A 15,958-nucleotide genomic window follows, 5' to 3' on the forward strand; every position below is an offset into this window, starting at 1 on the left:
GAACATCTCCCTAAATGCTTCTGCCAAGTATTAATCCTTTTTTTGCTAATAGCTTTCTCTACATTGCATTATTCATCAGTGTATTACCAGATGATTTCAAGCTTCTTTCCAGGTTCAAGGTTTAGATCATAAAAGTATCACATGAGAATTTGTCAGCAGCAGTTACAAATGGGATGCAGAACAGAGGAGTCTTTGGGAGATTTTAGGGCTTCTGTTCAGAAGATTAAAATCAAATATTGGACTAAACCATGCCTGAACACAGTTACTCAGGAAGCTGTGAAGGACCAGGGGCTGTTTTCCTCTCAGCAACCCACAGAGGAAGGTGTAATCACCACTTGGTTACTCTGAGAGGAGCTGATGTAGGCTGGGGAATGGGACATATAATTCAGTCCTACCTGTAAAGTGGCTACTGAGTAAATGGGGGAACAGTGGAGAAAGTGGCTTGACTCCCCCGAGCTCTGCCCTTGAAGGTACCATAGTGTAGCTCCAGTGTGAGTGAGCTGACTTTCAGAAATGTATCTTGTAGGGGCTGATACCTGTGATATAGTTCATGCCATTTAGTAAGGCATCTTCATGTCTTGCGGTATTGATGTTCTGTATCCTGCAGACAGGACAGTTACACACATGAGTAAAGCTGCTGATGACAGAAAGCTGCCTGGCAAGAGTCAAATTAGGATGATTAGGCCCATAGTTTGCCAACACTTTGGTGTTTGCTTTTGTATCTGCAGATTTGGGAGTATTGCAGTATGGGATGCAGTCAGCACTGAGTGCAGGCTGGGTGGGAGCTCAGCACAAGGGCTGCCTGCACTGGGGTTGTCAAAATGGATCTGCTGAGAACTCCACCCTGGGTTGTTGCCCAAGGGCCTGTAGCTGATCAGTGAAGCTAACCCATTTTAGCCAGTGCTTGCTTGTCCTAAGCTTTAATAACATGTTGCAAATGTGTGTGAAAAATTAAAACTAAAATGCTTTGCAGAAAGTAACTGAAGATAACTCTCTGAAAATCTTTCACTCTCTCGCATCTCCATGCTCACACCTCGCTTCACCTTTCTACCATATGTCTGGCACATCTATACAATCTCTCTTTCCTCCCCTCATACACAGTCCCTCTTTCATGCCACTTCCTTACAGAAGACACACCAGAGTGCCCTGCAGGTCCAGCAGAAAGCCGAAGTGTTGCTACAGGCTGGGCATTATGATGCTGATGCTATCAGAGAGTGTGCTGAAAAGGTGGCCCTGCACTGGCAGCAGCTGATGCTGAAGATGGAGGACAGGCTCAAACTTGTCAATGCCTCGGTGGCCTTCTATAAAACCTCTGAGCAGGTGAGCTGAACAGTATCATATCTGTGCCATAGCATATTGCTACAGCCTGAAATTTAGCTCACAGTGTATAGTGTAAAGGCCTTGCCTCTCACCAAGATCAACACAGAGTATTGAATTGTTCCAAATACATGCTCTGCTAATACCACTAAGGAGCAGTGTTCATTCTCCTTACTTTTCTTTAAGTAATCCCCAAAGTAGGAAAAGTGTGGCTTCAGTCAGCCCTGCTTACACTTAAAAGCTGCCTTTTGTCTTTTTACATATGTTTGCACATCTTCATCCACACATTAGGTATATATAAATGTTTCTGTCACCTGAATAGGGCCAGTGTTGAACCCTGGGGTGTCTCCCAGCTGGTAAACACCAATCTGAGTGCACTCCATGATGTAGCAGTGCTGGTAGGTGTGGGTTTTCTGCTGTGTCCCTGAGTGCAGAGGGTCTTCTGACAGCAAGGGATCTCACAGCATTGGCAAAATTAACTGAAAGGACATTTGCTCCTTTGGCATAAGCAATGCTAAGCCACACGTGGAAGCCAAAGTTTGAACTAGACAAAATTGTTTCTTTGACAAGTATTATAACAAAAAACCCAAACCCAACCAAACACAAAAAGGCAGCAGTTTGCAATAACTTTCGTCTTAAAGTTTTCAGTGAAATAGTGTAATTCTTGAAGTTTTGGTGGTTTTTTTTTTAATTGTCCCCTTTCCAACAAGAATAATTTCTGAAATCTCACCATTTTTGTTTCAAGTTCTCATGATACCAGAGTTAATTTTGAGGAATATAAATCTTCTTTTCATTGAGAACTGCTTGAAATAAATTACTTGTTACTTTATGAGCAGTACTAGCCAGTGTTTTCACTAGTAAACACACCATGCTGAAAAAGATGCCAAGATATGAAGGAATTTCTCTTAAATCCCTCTGCAACAAAAATAATTACAGCAGTAACCATTATATGTTAACACAACTTTACTTCATTCCAGGTGTCCATGAGTTACAAAACTCATTTCAGTTGGCTGCTGGTATGGTGGGGTTATTCATTCCTTGCACAAACAGGTGCTATTTATACTGTAGTCAGTGAGAATTAGTGTCACAGTGTGGATGCTCAAATAGCCTTGCCTGACATGATTTACTGTAGCCAAGCAGTTTGTGTTAGCATGGACATTGCAGGAATGTGTGGAGTTATGCATGAGGCAGAAGTGATTTCCATTAAATTTTCTATTGTTCTTATCACACAGCTCCACAATTAGAGAACCAGACACGGAAAGTTCATATCACTGGGGAAAGAGATTATCCTTTCCTTAGCATCAAGGCTGTGGATGATGCTTGGGCCACTTTTTGGTGTAATTTTTTTAATGCGTTTTTAAGATTGTTTAAGATGAATTCATTCCTTGTAATTAATGTCTTTCACTGTGGAGAGTTTCAAACAGATTTACAGTCCCTGATGCATTCAAGATTGAAATGAATTACTGCTGGTGGAGGATTGTGAGAAATGAAAACCATTAAGGGATTCATTAGTGCTTTAGACAGTCAAATGTGCTGGCCAAAATATGCATAGCCAGTAATTTATCAGTTCAGTCTCTCTTCTTGTTTCCAAGTCACAGACAATCATACTGCAGTGCCCACCAGTTCATTCATTAGTTGTGTCTATTCAGCCAATGTTTAGGGCAAAGATCATTCAGTTTTGAATGCTCATAAACTCACTGCTGCAAGTAGGCGGTTGTCTTCTCTTGGGCTGCATAACTGATTTACAGTCCTTAAGTATCTGCTCCCTGACTGGATGACACTGGATTGTGTAATTTACTGGATTCTGAATTCTCCGAGTATCTAGGAAAAGGAGCTAAAAGAGTGGAGAGACTGTCACAACCAGCCAAACTTTTTCATGCCTGTCTTCCCCAGGCACACTATGTTCTTGATACAACTGGTGGAGCCCTGGCTTTCAAACAGTCCAGTTTCTCTGTGACTTCACTGACAGCACACTTTATATTAATTTCTATCATCATCTTAAGAGAGACATGATATCTGCATGTTCAGCGACCATCCTTTCTGGAAAGATGCGGATCCCAGGCAGTCCTTCTGCTTTCATTTTTTAAGTCACCAAAGCCCAATAGAATGCCAAAGTTTTGAAGAAGTAAACTGGAAATGCTGTTCTGTGCCTAAATAACATGTGGGGCACTTGTGTTCCTGTGTTTGAGGGTGAATCTCGTTTGCGTCCAAGCAAAAAGACGGTTTCAGATTGTCAAATGCATAAGTCCTCAAACAGCCTGGCAGCAGGATAAGTTGATCAGTTCACCTCAACTCACCAGTTTTAAATGGAGTTTGATGTGTTCAAGAGTGGAGTTACGTGAAGATGGTCTCCAGTAGTGGGGAGGATTGTTGGGTGGTACTGGACTGTCTTCTAGACTATGTTCTTAATCATGGGGGGTCTTCTGAGTTATAACTCTGTTCATATAAAAGTTGCAGGACTGAGCAAGAAGAGGGTGAGTGTGCTTATCTGGACCCCTAATAATAGCTGACTGGGTCTTGAGTAATCTCAGCAGTGGAGTGCGTAGGAAGAGCCCTCTGGGAAAGAAGAGGAAAGTTCCAAATTTTCTGGAAATTTTTTGCAGTTTTTTCAGCTTCTGCACAGGCCACTGAGAGTATTCTCAGGACCTGCAATGCAAAAGACTCAGCCGTGTCTGAGGCCACTGCACACAGAGTTTTCAGACTGTGTGAGTTTGTTTACCTCATTCCCATTATTCTAACAAGATAGAAGATACATGTATAAGCCCTGTGCGGTGAAACACCTGCATTCACCTAGGTTGTGACACTGATTTACCATCTACTGGTTTCCCTCTTGACAAAAGCTGTATAGGGAACAACTAACATGCAGCTGAAGAGAATTAGTTCCAGCTTCAGACTTGGTTTCAGGAAAGTATTTAAGCATGTGTTTTTCTTTAACTATGTGCTAAGTCCCTTGACTTCAGTGGGATTTAAACACATCTAAGCACCCTTCCGGAATAGGGATTGTTTCCTGAACGATCCACTGGGGCCAGACTGACCCCTGCCTGGATTCAACCTTTTGAGCTTCCCCCCCATTATCCACTGGGGGAGAGGGATTTATCACCCTTAAACCAGATGAATTGCATCCCAAACAGTAGAGATCCCTATAGGTAAGAAGAACTGCTAGACTGTTCTGTCCAGGGCCTATTTCATACTCAGTTAACCTCCATGCCACGGCCCGCAGTCCAAAGCATTTAGATTTGAAATGACATTGGTTGTAGACTTTTACTGAGTGTATTCCTCCTGATTATAGTTGTAGATAACTGAATTGTTATGCTATGGACATGTTTCAGGTGTGCAGTGTATTAGAGAGTTTGGAGCAAGAATACAGACGGGATGAAGACTGGTGTGGAGGTCGAGATAAACTTGGACCAGCAGCTGAAATAGACCATGTCATCCCTCTGATCAGCAAACACCTGGAACAGAAGGAGGCTTTTCTCAAGGTCTTTATTAGTTCTTTAAAAAATGAGGAAAACTCCCCATTGAGTAGTCAATTTAGAGCAGTGTTGGTGAGTTTGAGAAGTGTAATTCCAGTTCAGCTACTGTCTGACTCTATAAACCCTAGGCCAGTTTCACACTGTTACAGTAGGAGTAGTAAGTATTATCATCAATGCTTATTTCAGAGAGATGTTATCAGGATTAATTATGTGGTATTTGCATTGCACTTGGAGAATGTTAGTTGTGCTGGTTCAAAGTTCAAATTCTCAAAATTGCATATGATGAGCATTATAAATGACAGGTATTATACAGCATTTTGGTGTTGGCTTATACAAATCATCCAGCATTTCAAATTCTGTCCTCCAAGCTAATAACTGAAGAATTACTAACAACTGAAGCAATTGTGTCTCTGCAGGGCAGCAGCAGAATGGAAACAGAGATTTCCTCCTGCCTTCCAGGTGCTGCTTTGTAAGAACCGTGGAGTCGACAGGCTGACAAGTCAACTGACAGCCAGCCTCCCACCTTCCACTAAACTGAAATACAACATGAAACTATGCTTGAAGACAAGGCTTAAGAAATTATGGCTCTAGATTGTATGTTTTTTGAAACAATGAGTACTTTTTGTGAGAGATGAGTTAGCTTTGGTTAGATTGAAAATGTGTGATGTACTAGCTCTTTACAACCAGTCGTTTTATTATTGTCATTAATTTGCCTTATTATGTAAAATAAGCCACTATATGCAAAATGACTCATATTTTAATACGTTTATGAGGCTGTTAGTTTATTAACTGAGTTTATTGACTATTAGCTGAAGCTCTCATGTTCCCAAATGAAGGAGGACTAGTCCCTGCAAAATAAACAGATAACTCCCTTGGGCCACCCTCGCATTCTTTGCTCATCTTTACCTCTTTGTTTTGATGGGGGCTGTTTTTCTTAGGCCTGTACCCTGGCACGAAGGAACGCTGAGGTATTCCTCAAGTACATCCACAGGAACAATGTCAGCATGCCTGGAGTAGCAAGCCATACAAGGGGGCCCGAGCAGCAAGTGAAAGGTTGGTGCACTGGTGCAATGACAGCATTGAAGGTGTTGTTTGCTTCCCCCTTTGCTGCGTGGCCAACTTAAAGTTTGTGAACATGCTGAGAAGATGCCTTAAATTTTGCCATCTACTGTCACTGAAATGATATATATGCCTGACACCTGTAGCAATGCTAGTGAGGCCTCTCAGAAAGTGATCCCTCCTCTGCTGGGCATGAGTTCTTATACAGGACTCTTCTTTTGCAAGTGGTAGTGGTGGACAAAATGAAAGGGGTTTGAAATATTGTCTCTCTCTGGCTTCTCTTGTCAGAAGAGTAATGGGAGTGACACTGTGCCATCCCCCATCATGTAGGTTGTCAGATGAGATGATCAGACACTATTTTGCCTTAATACCTAACACATAAACAAATAAGGCCATATTAAATACAAGGTCTAGATGCATCCTGTTGCTGGTGAGCACTGGAAAACAATGAACCCCGAAGTTGTTTATCCCTAGGATGGATCTGCTGGATGTTTGTCCCTGGAATCATGTTTGATGTCCTACCACATCAATCACTAGCAAAAGTATCTGTCTGTAGTTACTTTCCCTTGGTCAAAAGAGCACTGTTTATGATCGGATGATACATCTGAGATTTTTGAAATGTTTCCACATCTCTGATTAATTAAATGGTTGTTAATCTTTGTCTATGAATGCTGGAAGGTACTGATAAGAACGAGCGAAGTGATTCTGCAGAACTAAACCATTTTTGTTATTATTATTGGCTTGCTTACAAGCTGCAGAAAAATACAGGTTAAAAGCAGTACAGTCATTATGTGTGTGGGAGGGAAGGGAACTTTGGTTATACACAGAAGATGAAAACAGTGCTCCTGAAGAGATCATTTTCCTTCCTTACTTTCAACACCAATTCTTCAGTGTTAACATGACTTTATTCAGCTTTCCCCGCTAATGTGTAAAATGCTTCTTGTTGTGAACTTCTGTTCCCTACAGTTGAAAATCATGGGGAAGTTAATTGAACCCTGACTCAGCAATCCCTTAAATATGCAACTGCTATAAGCTTGTGAGTGTTCCTCACTGGGCCTGTTTGAAATGACACACTTATATAAAAATCAGCTTGTCTATTAGTCTTTTTTCTAAGTCAGATGTGTCATTCTTATGCTTGGTGACTCTATCCAGAGAAAATCTTTGAAGTAAACACTTTAGTTGAGAATAAAAGCACCGTTAAGTAGGATACTTATTGTGCTTCCAAAGCAAAGTCATTGATACAGAATAAAATTAGTTTTATTTGTCATAAACTGTTTATGCAGAGACCTGATCTAGAGCACCCATGACATGCTTCAAGTTTCTTTTGTCACTCAGACAAAGTTCCCATTGTCCTCAGCAGGGACTGGACTAGGTTTTGCAATTAACTTAAGTATTACAATTTTTTTTACCATCATCAGCGTCACACTTTTAAATGGGGAGGGATACATCCAAGTCTTTTTGCAGCCACCAGTGTTGATACATAAGCAGTGATTATCAGTACATTCAGAAAGGGCTTAGGGTGAGAGAGGTTATTAACAGGTGCTGTAAATGGTCCTAAGTCACTGTGAGAGGTTGAGAAGCCACTCAGTGTTTTAATATAAAAGAGTGTAGCTGCTGCCTAAGCCCCCTCTGGTGGATGTTCGGCTTTGAGGTCAGGGCAGGAGGGCTGCCAGGCCCTGTCTGCCGAGGTGGCTACCTGGGCTCATACCCAGACGTGGCCAGGATGAGCCCTGCTGCCACCAGCTACTCATGACTCTGCTCAGCTTAAACAGAAAAACTCAGGTTTAACTAAGGTTTATGTTAGTGATATAGTGTAAATCTCTTGCACGCTTTCTGCATGTTATCTTTTCAGTTAAGCTCATGGTACTTTTTAGAGTTAAATCACACCCTTTTATCAAGTTGATACAGTCTGGCTGAGAACTCAGGTTTTGAAGGAGAACATGTATGTCCTAGACTCCATGGAGCAGCAGGTCTCCTGCCAGTCTCTTCCTGAATCTGGGTGTCTGTCACATCCCCATCACACAGACAGCAGTTTAGAGGACTAATACCTGGCCTCAACCCAAAATTGTAGCCCAGCAGTAACTGCATAGGCAGCACACAGAGGGTCGCCAGGCAGTGCAGCTGTACAAGAAACAGTACCAGGTATGTCAAATTAATTAAATTCAATCATGACAAGAGCTCTGCATGGGACAGTAGGCTTTAGTGCCAAGTGCTGGGTAGCCTGTGGCCAGAGCAACAGACAAGGCAGTAAAAGAGCAACTTCTCCTGTGTCAACCAGTACCAGAAGCCTGAAATAAGCAACAGAAGAGAATGAAAAGACCTGCAATCATGTACCCAGTGTATTTGCTGGGATAAATCCAATACTCTGTTTTAGCATCTTCTCCTGTATGAGATAACCCTGCAACTGGACTTTTTTTTGTGGGGTTTTTGTTTTTTTTTTTAAAGCAGCCCCTTTGAATCAATGCTTGTTTTTAAGAAGTGCAATCTCAGGGGCTCTGCTCTTAGGAATGTGGTCCAGGCAGAGTGCGTAAATTAAGCTTTTTATGGTTTATTTCTGTATGCATGCACATAATCACTAACCACACAGATGTTTTCCTTTGCCCTACAGCCATTCTGAGCGAGCTGCTGCAGAGGGAGAACCGGGTCCTTCACTTCTGGACCCTGAAGAAGCGGAGATTAGATCAGTGCCAACAATATGTTGTCTTTGAGCGCAGTGCCAAGCAGGTAGTGTAAAAACCCCACTTCGTCTTTCTGTCCTGTCAGTGTGTGAATATTTCCTCTATCCATGTAATGCCTGTGTGAGGGGTTGCTATTGCAATCTCAAATTGTATTTAAAAACTGTAACTTTTGAAAACATGGCAAATGTAGATTTTAAAAAACATTTAAGAAAATTTAAAAATCCAACAACAAAACTAAGTGGTTTTGCCAGGCCAGATTAATTTCTGGATTTGTTCATTTTTTTGAAAATAAATATAAGAGCAAGCTTCTTTCATTGAGCTGTTACTGAATGAGAAAACTGCTTTCTCTGTGTGCAGATTTATCTGTATATAGGTAGAATTCCCTACATTCCTTTTTCTCCTAGAAAACATACAACACCTTTTGTATCCTCTCCCACCTGCTTTGATTACTGTGTTCTTTTCATGTGTTCCTGGAAAGTGTTTTACCATACACAGTATTAAGTGCCAATGGATTTGATATCCTTTATTTGGCAGATTTATTTTTTTTTGTCAGAGGATTAGTTATTGAATTACAAAGACTGTTTGTTTTGTTCTTCCTTTGGTTGTTTTTGACATTCACAGGCCTTAGACTGGATCCAAGAAACAGGCGAGTATTACCTCTCTACTCACAACTCCACAGGGGAATCAGCAGAAGAAACTCAGGAACTCCTGAAGGAATATGGGGAATTCAGGGTACCTGCCAAGGTAAACAGTGACTTTAATTATGGCATCTGCCTTAGTCTATGTTTATGATCCTGTTTCAGGGCCTTAAATCTCTTGATTTTGTGTTTTCCTCCTGACATCCCTAGCACAGAAGATAAATGTCTTTTGAGAGCAGTGATCTTTCATTTTTAGCAAGGCATAGGCACAAAAAGAAGGTTTTCTCCCCCTTGGTCTGTACTGGTTATGGAGCATTTCTGTTCTGATCAGAAGAGAGAGAAATTTGCATACAGAGTTCACAACAACCTAATGAGACTAACACTAATTCCATCCTCAAACAATCATAAAAGTATGGTATAGAGTAACTAATTGATCTGAACATCTCCAAGGTTGTTTTGGATTCCCTGTCTCTTTCTTTTGTCACTGCAGCCACAATTTGTTTCATTAATTCCAGCTGTGTTGATCACAGATGATCATTTATCTCATTAGAAATAATATGCTGATCCCAAAAAAATACTTTAAATAAATGCCTTTGTAAACTCTGGGGTGAACATTTTTTTACAAAGCTGCATTACCAAGAATCTATTAATTTATATATGGAGCAATTCTGAGAAATCTGGTGGAGTTTACAGAGGAATGGTGATTGGATCTGCCTCAGACAAATTAATTCAAACCATAGGTAATTCACAGACAGTGAATCCACAGGGGTATTAACAGTCACCGATAAGGATCTAAACTGCAAAGTCGGACTGCAGCAAGACCATGGCTTTCATATTATGCAGCTTCATTTCACTGTGTCCTGAAATTGATCTTCTGTAATCCCTAAATTCCTTATTAGGCTGTCCCTCTTACATGGGTTTGATTCACAGGCTTTGTGGTGTTCTTGTCTCCTTCCTTTTTGGTTAGCTTGCGTGTTTGTGAAAATGGGAGATAACTAGCAGTGGATGGAAGTTAATTTAATCAAGCAGGACCTGTACAACATTCTTTTAATAATACTTCTGGCCGCTAACCACCCATCATCAATCTGCCTGAAATCATGTTCCAATTTGTAATTTAATTTGATCATAATAATCCTGAATAATCCTGAAATTTCCAAACTATTTCTGCTCTTGATTTAGCCTAGGATTGAGTTTTATACCTTCTTCTTTATTGATCATTACTGGCTGTTCTTTACACTGACACATCTACTCTTGCTCCCTAGGGCTCTAGTAAATCACTTTCCTACTGCTGACCTAGGATATTTTCACTGCCACGTGCAATCTGGTAAATGCATGTCACTTCCAGACTGATGTTATTCTCAGATTAAGCTGTAATTGAAAACCTTCCTGATCCCAATAACTTTCTAGCCAAGTCAATTGTTTGGAAAGCAAAACCACCAGTAGTTTTTGGTAATGAAACACCCTTTAAATATAGCAGGAAGTCACATTTTTACTTCTCCATGCCTACCCTTGCTTAAGTACTTAATTAATTTGTTAAAATGACCTATGATTCAGGAGTTAATTTATTTTGCTGGTGAAATTTCTTGAATTTAGTTTTGTGTTTGAAATCTGCTAGATGTTTTTTGGTCTGACATGCATTTGTCCATCTGTGGCCAGATTGCTGATAATGTCAAGTACCTGACAGCATGTCTTGCTTCAGGCAGAGCGGAAAGTTTTCTCCATCTCTGAAAAGCAGCTTGCCAGTACCTCTGGAGATACAACTGATTCTCCTTTTGCTTTTGGGGATTAACATGTGCATTACAGCTGGAATGCAGTCTGTACAGTTGATATCTTGTTTTTTATAAGCATTTTGTCCTTGAGTTGGCTCAAACATAGGGTCCAGGCACCTTCAGTTTCTGGGGTAGATTTGGAATCTAGAGTAAAAATTATAGCTACCTCCTTTGTGCCAGATTTGCACAAAGTTTCTCAACATGGAAAACCATAGTGACTAAGGGGCAGCCAGAGCCCAAGTAGAATAGAAAAGACCTCTGAAAAGTTTGGGGGCTCAGTGTATATTTTGGAGTTCAGGCATCTTTTAGTTTGTAATGCTTTAGCTGGAACTAAAATACCAATGGAGGATTTTATAGTAGACCAGGAATTTGGATTTAAATTCTGTTTGTTTCTAAAACAGAGTAGTAGTGACTCAAACTCACTTCCTGAACTGATATGTGGTATATTAATGACCTGCCTCCACAGGTCTGCAGAACCACCTAGGTATAGATTCAAAGAAACTTGGTGTGTTTTATGAGGTATGATTTTTAAATCCTGTCTTCTGCTCCAAGGCTCACAAAAATCAAGTTTTTTGTTATAGGAAGGAGGCACGTCTAACTTCCAACACGTTTTCCGTATGTGTTTGTGTGTGTGTGGTTTCAAACCCCTGACTTTTTCTTTCTCCTGCAGCTTCTTAAATGTCCTTATAAAAATGTCATTCCTTTCATGTTTTACTGGGCAAAATTTAAAGCATCTGATTCTGTGTAAGATGAAGTACAGGCACTCTTTAATGGTGTATAAAAAAATGCAAGCTTCTTCTGACTGCTGTGTGAATTAAAAGCAAAGGAAATAATAATGCGACATAACCAAGGACCATGTTTTGAGCAGCAAACAAAGGAAAAAGTGAAGCTCCTCATCCAGCTGGCTGACAGCTTTGTAGAAAAAGGACATATACACGCCACTGAAATTAGGAAGTGGGTTACCACCGTTGACAAACGCTACCGTGACTTCTCTCTCAGGATGGGGAAATACCGCTACTCCCTGGAAAAAGCCCTTGGAATCAATACAGAGGTACTGTAAATCCATGTCCTGTTGGGGTTTATACCAAAGCTGAAAGTCACAGAGAGAAGTGAAGGCTATGGCATTAATGCTGCAGGTTATTGTGTATCCATTAGAAATGCTTAAAACCCAGCCAACCTACTTAGCCAAGCTCAGAACTCTGAAGAGAAATGGTTTTTTTGTGGCAGATCAGTGATATGAGGTAGAGACAGATGAAGATCAGAAAGACTTTATGAACAAATGTTAGCACCATTCTCCAGGAGACCATACAGCTACTGGGAAGGAGAGGGAAACACATTATTTGAATAAAAGTCTGTGTTAATTTTAGCATAAGTCATAAATTCTGCTCCCACACCATTATTTTCAGTCAAACTCAGGCTTTGACTGTAAGTTTCCATTCTCTCATCCTTTAACTAACAAAAAAATTGATCCCCAACCTCATCTTTGAAGTCTTTTAGGTGAAATAGAGCAACACAAGAGAAACAAAAATTAGAACCTCCTGCTATTCCCTGGCCACAGTATTAAGGGGGAGTGCCAGAAACAGAAACACCTTAAAAGCCTTTCAGTCAACCATCCTTCAAAATTAAGTTTCAAAGAGAGGAATATATTCCCTCACACTCTCAAGATACTTTAAATGTACTGTTCCTTATAGGGTCTCTGGTTTACACAAAGTTACTAACCACAGTCTGGCAAGGTATTTCCATGGCAGAAGGCCATTGGAATTTGGGATTGTCTCTGCATAGTGCTCTATCAGATTATTTATGAAGTTCTGTACTAGGCGACTAATTTAGATGTGAAAGGAGTAAGGTAAAATGTAGATGTTTGTCATCAGTACCTATTCCTAGATACAAGTAACAGTGAAGACTATGATAAATCTCATAGTTAACATTTATTTTAAGATTTCTCTCACCTTCCTACTTCCTTCCTTCTCACGCTAGTTCTTCTGAATCTCTTTGAATTTCCTTCTTTCTGACATTTTTTTCCTTATCCCTTTGATCCTCATGAACATGCTGCATTTTTCACAACAATAGGATTACAATGAATTTTAAATCTGTACTGTCATTTTTTTCTAGGATAACAAGGACCTAGAACTAGATATTATTCCAGCAAGTCTTTCAGACCGGGAGGTAAAGCTGCGAGATGCAAATCATGAAGTCAATGAAGAAAAAAGAAAGTCAGCCAGAAAGAAAGAGTATGTCCCCAAATGCTCATAGTGTGTCATGACACATTATCTAAAAGTGATTCTATGATATTTTCATGGCCAGAACTGACTGACAGTTGTATAATTCCTTCCAGCTGTGGAGCTACTGAGATGAGTCTAGAGGTGTAGGGCAGAAGTTGTGACTTGTAGGTTAGTAAATTTCAGAACATACAGGTTGAATTTCTTTTGGTTTTAATCAGAAGTCACAGTTGGAAAGGGAAAGGAGTGAGTCAGACCCTGCTGTCATGGAGATACTCATTGTCATAATTTCCTTATGGCTGTATGTGAAAAGTAAAATGAACAGGAAAAAATTAGAAGCATCTTTATATGTCTAGGTATTATCTAAGCTCCAATGACATCCAGGGGAATTAACAGTGTTTCGGTAACACAAGAGTTCACTTGGAGTTTAGGTTCACATTTCAGTGGGTGTAGGACTGAGAGAACTGGAAATATTTCATACTCAAGGAAGTATTTGGAGAGTGCTTGTTGCACTTAAATCTAGAAACAGTCTAATTTCACAGTATTTTGTCTTAATTTTTGCATGAGAATATTCTGGAAAGCATTTGTATGTACAACCCTTCTCAGCCTCTGAAATTGTCACTATAGCACACAACTGTGATAAGAAACCATTTCTACTTTAGGGAACAGTGGTTACACTCAGGCTGTCTGTGACACATTTTCAAAACATTGGGCATTTAAACTTTGAGATATTCAGCCTCAGGCACTGTAGATGTGGTTGTCGAGCTTCCCAGCAATCTGGATTTTCTCTGGTCAAATATCAAGCTGTCAAAGCCTCTTAAAGTAGTGGTGTCTCCCAAATCCATCTGAATTGCCACTGAAGGTCAAGATTCAGGGTGACTTACCACTGACTGTTAGTGAAGATATAAGTGTTGTTGTTGAATCTCAAGTCCTTACTCCTGAGAAAAAAACAATTCTGAAAATCAGTTGACTGTTAAGGGTGGTCATGTAGATGGTAAATCCCAACTTAGGGTTGCAGAAATACAACTTAATAGGATTTTATGCAGCAAAGCTATTTAGAAAATAATCCTACAAGGGACGAGATTATGAAGTGGTATTTCATTCATGGAGCTGAAAAGTGCAGACTAAGGCAGCTGAAGGTTTAGAGTGGAAGTACACTGATTCATTAAGAAAACACAAGGAAGTTTTGTATTCTGTTCATTGTACAAACACCTATAATGTCCAAAACACCTGAAATACTTTCTTTTCTCCAGATTCATTATGGCTGAGCTGCTTCAGACAGAAAAAGCTTATGTCAGGGACTTACACGAATGTTTAGAGGTAAGTTACAGCTCGGGATGTCTCCAGTATTTTCAGGAAGGACATGCTATCCTTTGCAGTGGTGATGTTTGCTGTGCTGCAAAGGCTGACCTCGACCAGAATCTGTGTGAGGGTACCACCGTCGGTGTCTGCCTGCAGAGCTATGTCCTGCTGGTGGAGGGAGCTGGGTGGGCAGCAGAGGGAGCTTGTCTCCCACTGGCTGAAGTGTGCCCTGCGCTCCCCACCCATAGCTGTAAATGTCTGCACCTCCGGAGACACCCGTGTGCCTTTAGTTACAAACCTGTGCTCACCCCTGCAGAGTGCAATGTCCTGGGATTCAGTAAAGAGCAATGTATTTGCATGTTGACCTAAAATTTGTTGGTTTCTAGTCTTTTTTGAATCATGGAACATTTTCTTAAGAATTCAAATCTATTTCTGTGGATCATCTGATGCTAGAGAAAGAGCTGGATTTGCACTGTCAAACACCTTGTCTAGCTCTACAGCAGGGTGTTCCTGAAGGGCACTATGATACTCGGGGCAAAAAGCAGAGTTTATGTCAGTAAAGTCTGTCAGCTTTTACATTCCTGCAGTTTGAAAGAGATTTTTATGTATCTAATGCTACTGAAGTGGCAAATCCATTTTATCTTTCAACTGTTTCTGCCTGCAGTTTTTGGATACCATCAGCTGGACAGCAGAGACAGGTGCTGTTGGCATGTTTCTGCTTTTTCCTCAGACAACTTCTAAGTGTCACCACTTTGAATTTCTCTGGAGAGTTTTCTCTGACATGAACTTTTTTTTTTTTAACTTGTTTATTTAATCTCAAACTACATAGTTCTCTTGTCAGCCTGTGCCTTTGGCAATAAAACAGAGAGATCTATTCTTTTTCACTGCATTTATTCACAAAGCTAAGAATTGCCGGTGTCTTCCAGACTTACCTTTGGGAAATGACAAGTGGAGTGGAAGAAATACCTGCTGGGATCCTTAATAAAGAACACATCATCTTTGGCAATATTCAGGAGATATATGACTTTCATAACAAGTAGGTTTTCCTAATAGTTCTGTTAATGTTTACTAAGGAAACCAGACATGTATATACATCTACATGGTGTCTGCAGTGAACGCCTACAGTACAATGCACACAGGAGTGTAAAGCAATTTATCCAGATTTGCAAAATAATGTTTGATTTCTTGTTTTCTTTCTTTTACAAAAATGAATTACATCTTAGTTTAAACTTTGCCTTCAGCTGGTTAACAATGTTAAAGTCATATTATACCAATGCTTTGTGGTCCTATACATGCTTTTCATCTCACAGCACAAGATGTGGTATGGAAGTTTACCGGTCAGAAATATGATCTCTTGTAAAACATGAAGGGGAAAAAAAGGAATGGGTGACATGAGCTGGGTTAATAAGTAGCTTTTCTGCCACTTCTTGGAGACTCCATATTTAATCTGTAACTAACTAGTCCCTTTTATCAACATAAGACTGTCTATCAGATCAGATTAGT

General features: G+C 40.3%; 1 protein-coding gene across 16 annotated transcripts in view; it reads left to right on the forward strand.

Annotated features, from left to right (window-relative positions):
• The window catches only part of KALRN (kalirin RhoGEF kinase), a 360,200-nt gene that overhangs the window by 186,577 nt on the left and 157,665 nt on the right, over positions 1-15,958 (forward strand). For all 16 annotated transcript variants that reach the window (XR_003398843.1, XR_003398844.1, XM_026853030.1 and 13 more), the window contains exons 16-24: positions 1,102-1,320; positions 4,647-4,796; positions 5,729-5,843; positions 8,458-8,573; positions 9,149-9,271; positions 11,803-11,985; positions 13,047-13,165; positions 14,407-14,473; positions 15,382-15,491. Coding sequence is in view for 14 of the 16 variants with exons in the window: in XM_026853030.1 (XP_026708831.1) it covers positions 1,102-1,320; positions 4,647-4,796; positions 5,729-5,843; positions 8,458-8,573; positions 9,149-9,271; positions 11,803-11,985; positions 13,047-13,165; positions 14,407-14,473; positions 15,382-15,491 (1,202 nt within the window). In the remaining 2 variants the exon portion in view is untranslated. The remainder of the gene's footprint in view (positions 1-1,101; positions 1,321-4,646; positions 4,797-5,728; positions 5,844-8,457; positions 8,574-9,148; positions 9,272-11,802; positions 11,986-13,046; positions 13,166-14,406; positions 14,474-15,381; positions 15,492-15,958) is intronic.

Source organism: Athene cunicularia (genome assembly GCF_003259725.1).
Source record: "Athene cunicularia isolate RWA chromosome 7 unlocalized genomic scaffold, athCun1 chr7_part1, whole genome shotgun sequence".
Classification (NCBI taxonomy): Eukaryota; Metazoa; Chordata; class Aves; order Strigiformes; family Strigidae; genus Athene; species Athene cunicularia.